The sequence below is a fragment of the Gastrolobium bilobum genome, unplaced genomic scaffold (assembly GCF_033153095.1).
Source record: "Gastrolobium bilobum isolate Gb01-03AN ecotype WA unplaced genomic scaffold, APGP_CSIRO_Gbil_v1 utg36430, whole genome shotgun sequence".
Lineage (NCBI taxonomy): Eukaryota > Viridiplantae > Streptophyta > Magnoliopsida > Fabales > Fabaceae > Gastrolobium > Gastrolobium bilobum.
This window is the reverse complement of record NW_026896516.1, coordinates 9,612-14,255: the sequence shown is the minus strand read 5'-3', so window position 1 is coordinate 14,255 and position 4,644 is coordinate 9,612. Positions and strand designations below refer to the sequence as shown.

The window sequence follows — 4,644 nt, the reverse complement described above, 5'->3', positions numbered from 1 at the left end:
CTATTTAGTTGATACTAGTGTGCCGGATTTAGGCTGCTTTACGTATTGCTCTTTTGGATGAGTGTAACAGCTCATTGTACACCGATATGTTATCATTACATATGATATTAAGCATAGTTATAATTACAGCAGATAATTAAAATATGATAAAAACATTTTCCTTTTTAGCAGTATTTTGTATTTATCAAAATCCATAACTGTGATTATAATCAAATTACAAATATAGAACATTAATTTCTATTGTTTAACTATCATACAACACTTATCTAAGGTTGCTAAGTGGTTCTCATAAACTAACAAAGTTCAATTCACAATTTTACACTTTCCTACACAGAATATGCCATGATTTTATTAAAATTGGGCGCGATTCACTTGTCAATAAATTTCCATCTTTTAATATGTTAACCTACACTCGTTTAGATTTCCAACAAGGTATCACAAGCCTCAATTGGAGCTGTATAACTCCGGATATGGCCATCGTAAGGCAGACGTTCAAAATTGTCAACACTGCATTTTCGGGTTCACCAGTTCCCTCACTATTTTTGCGACTGTGTGAGATTCACTACTCTATTTTATGTAAAATGTTAATATGTTACAGTAGACACCTTGATCTTTAATTTGATATATCATAAGCCCAATTTGGAAAAGAAATGAGAGAGATATTAATTTTTCAAAATCGCATATAGAGGCTTTTGAGAATTTCGCAAAACAGGGCAGTCCTCACTCATTTGTAAACTGGGCATGATATACAACACATAATGGTCCCATATTTTAGAAAAGTATAGGGAGCATCCTAAGCTTTAAAAAGGTAGCTCACACACCTTATTTTACCAAGAAATAAGGGAGATATCGACCTCCAAAGTTAGGGTTAAAATCACTACTTTTCCTAGAAATTTTTGTGACACCTCTTTTGTTTTGACAACTAATTTCTTTCTTCAATTATGTACCTAATTGACATGGAATGGCATCCAAAGGTCCAACAAACCTTGTACATTTACATCCCTTACTACAAATTACGATATGTTCATTACTTAATTCATAAATCATTCTCCATAACTTACTTGAATTACAAGTTATCCTTTATTACATTTATTAACTTCACCGAAAGCAATTCATATCATTTTCTTCAAATGCTCATTATCCAATTTTCATACATAACCCATATACAACATCAATACTAAAATAGGTCTAATGTCCTTCCATCAAATACATCAAATATTACAATTCCATAGTTCTCAAATGGTACCAATTAAGATTACATTTACAGCAACCTATCAAATTTAATTATTACATATCCATGGCCCCCCTTACTAAATATTACAATACATAATCAAATGACTTAAAAACAAAAGTATGAACAACCTTAGGCATGGTAGTGCAACATCATGTAAAATCAATGTTCATACCCTAAATCGATAATATCAAAATGAATAACTACCATGTGCATCAATATAATTAATCTCCGAAATGCCAAATAATGCCATGCACTCTATACGTCCAAATCCAATGCCCTAAGTGGGCTTCTTGCCCAAGGCTCCACCCATCTACTCAATTGTACCTGAAATGATGTCCCCCAAACATGGGTTAAAATTTGACAATCTCAGTAAACCATGGGTCCTGGAGGGTTGCTCCACCCTATGGCTCACTCAAATGTGCATACAGAAATAACATTCATACAGTACAACATATAAACAAACAATCAACTAGGCACAGATCCGACAACATCCACTTAGGGTTATTGTTGAAGAACCCATCATATAATTCCCGAGGCATTCTTAGAGTGCTTTCAGCAAATAATAACTCTAAGGCACAACACTAACTGGAATTCCCTCAAGAGACCTATCTAGTGGAAGTCCCTCCAACACAATTCTACTAGCTAGAGAATATATAGAGATAAGTATCACACAACATGTTCAAATGCATGAGCATACTCTATCAAACATTATCACGGTTAATAAATTCCAATCACTATCCCAATGGGCATGGTGGAGCACACAAGGAGATTAGCCCTAGGACAAGAAGTTTACCTTTTTGAAGCTGCCAAGATAGATAACTTCAATTCCAAGTTACTTCATCCACAAGCAAGCTCACAACACAATTTGTGTCAAGTCACCTATTCAAGGTAATTTTCCTAATTAACATTTGCAATCAATTCAATGATTATCCACAAATACAAACACATAGAAATTCAAGTCCAATGACTTACCAAATCCTTGATGATCAAGGACAATGGCTTCCCAAAATGAAACTCCAAAGTCAATCCTCTTCAATGGGATCTAAGAGAGGCAACCTACAAGATCATATCTCAATGTGATCATCAATAACTTATTAAACAAGTTACAAATCAAAACATAAAATTACAACCCTAGGCAAAACCTTAAGTTCGACATTTAGCCCCAAATCACCACCCTTTGTGTTTTGATCCAATTCAAACAATCTCATCACTTTATTAACATATCACAACACCACTATACACCTTTAATCCTTCACAACAACTTAAACAACCATTTCCTCCTAATTAAAGCCCTAAGGCCGAGGATGTAACAACCCATTATATACCGGTGTTGTTAACATTGATTATGATATTAAGCACAGTTACAATCACTGCAGTTCATTGAAAAATGCGAGTAAACTTTTTCACATGCCCTCACAAAATATAAGTGGTCATATTAATACACTGCTTCACATGCCCTCACTGACCAATTGTTTCATTTCCCTAACCAAATTTTTGCAATGATCGATGAAGTCACAAATCTCCATTGGGGTGCTGAGGGGATTCACCATCATGTCGGCTATCTTCAAAAGATCTGGAACATCTATGATTGCCCTATTGGCAAGCTTGGCCAAATTTGAGAAACGAGTCATCTAGAAAGCAACATCTTCTCTAACCTCAGCAATGACTTCTTCTCGCTCTTGAATATGGTCTCTTAACCTTTGCATATTTTCCTGCCCTCTCTGGATCATATCCTGATATCCGGCCACTACTTCTTCCATATGTTGTTGTATATGGGCCGCTTGTCTTAATGCATCCTTTTCAGTCGCTTTACTGCTTCTAAGGGACTTCTTGATTTGTTGGTTTCCAGCCAAGGCCTTATCCCTTTCTTGCCCTCGAAGTCCCAACTCCTTGTTTGCCGCTTTTAAGCAATCCTGTGTTTTGAGCTTGAGGTGTTCTTCGGTTCTAGCCTTCTTATTAGTCCTTTCAAAACTATGGTCTCTTTCAATGTTTTTTCGTTCCAATGCCCGACATGTTTTCCTTGTTTCCTCCAACTCTTGTTCTAGCTTCTTTTTCTCTATCTCGACCTTCATCAATCTAGCCTTCACTTCTTTCAACTCTACATCTTCAATAGGTTCGAGAATTGGTGTTTCGCTAACTACAAGAGTTACAGAAGTTTGGAACGGTAACTTGACTTCTTTAACTTGGTCTTTAACCCATTGACGATAGTTTCCTTTGCAATCACAGCTTCTTACCCCCAATTCTTTACCTTTTCGTACTACCTTGTCCCACGCATTTCGAACCCTTTTGATCATTGTGGTATTTTCAGGGCTCAGATCATAAAGGAGGAAAGAAATTGTCATGTCTTCAGTAGGAGCTTCTTTCATAGGGTAACCAAGTTGTCGCAAGGCCAAAGATGGATTGTAATTGATACATCCACGAGTACCTTGCAGAGGCACATTGGGAAAATCTCCACATTGGTAAACCAAAACTTCTATTTTTGCCCATTCAGGATACCATCGAACACTTTTTCCATCAAGCTTGGCTAAAGTTTCCACCCACTCGCAACCACTTTTGGCTTTCAACTGATACATCCGAAAATCAGCGATCGGGCAAGCCGCTTTGTATCCTCTGTAAAACATGTGAGCAGTGAGCCATATGAACAACACTAGTAAACAACACAAGATTCGCTTCCTTTTCCTTTCATGACAAAAGCTCAAGGTATAGTAAACATCAGGAAGAATGGCTGGGACTGGGTTTTCACGTTTGAATTTGCGTGCCACAAATACATCAATGGCCGCAAAGTTCACAAATTCATCAATATTAGGGAATATGAGAATGCCATATATAGTGAGGGCCAACACATCAATGAAAGTGTCCCATTCCCCTTCTTCTGCTAAGTGGTGAAGATGTTCTTCAAGATACTTTCTCGAAAATCCCACAGTCTCATTTCGAATTTGCTTCCTTTCTTGTAAGTCTCTCACCTGAACTTTCAAAATCTCAGCAACAATGTGCATGGAAGGGTAATGCCCAATGTAACGATAGGGTTTCTCCTCTTCTAAAGATAACTCGAAGATTCGCTCAAATTCTTTTTTTTTTTGTAGGTTACAGGGAATAGAACACACACTCACACACACCCTATTACACACACCCACACCACTAGGCTAGCCCTAGTGGATTAGATTCGCTCAAATTCTTACAATGTAGGGGCTAACTGAAAATATTGAAAAGTAAAGTATCGTAGAGGTGAATCATAATACTGTGCAATTGCAGTGATTGCCTCAACTTGAACATCCACCTCCAGTAAATCCAAGACATTCCCATACTTTCTAGCGAGGTTCAACTGTTGCAGTTTCTTTAACATGCGACCCAAAACCTTCAAACTCTCAGTTTCAGGTTTTTTAGCTTTGAGATGCAAAGTTTTCCTCAAC

At 37.1% G+C, this 4,644-nt stretch overlaps 1 protein-coding gene across 1 annotated transcript; it reads right to left on the bottom strand.

The window, feature by feature from the left end:
• Positions 1–2,865: 2,865 nt before the first annotated feature.
• Positions 2,866–4,230, bottom strand: LOC133300206 (uncharacterized). The gene has a single exon (XM_061499717.1). The coding sequence runs from the start codon at positions 4,228–4,230 to the stop codon at positions 2,866–2,868; it is 1,365 nt and encodes a 454-aa protein (XP_061355701.1).
• Between the last annotated feature and the right edge of the window lie 414 nt (positions 4,231–4,644).

What these genes read in the sequence shown, in the direction of transcription:
- LOC133300206 (XM_061499717.1), bottom strand. Translation starts at nt 4,230, where the DNA reads ATGCACATTGTTGCTGAGATTTTGAAAGTTCAGGTGAGAGACTTACAA.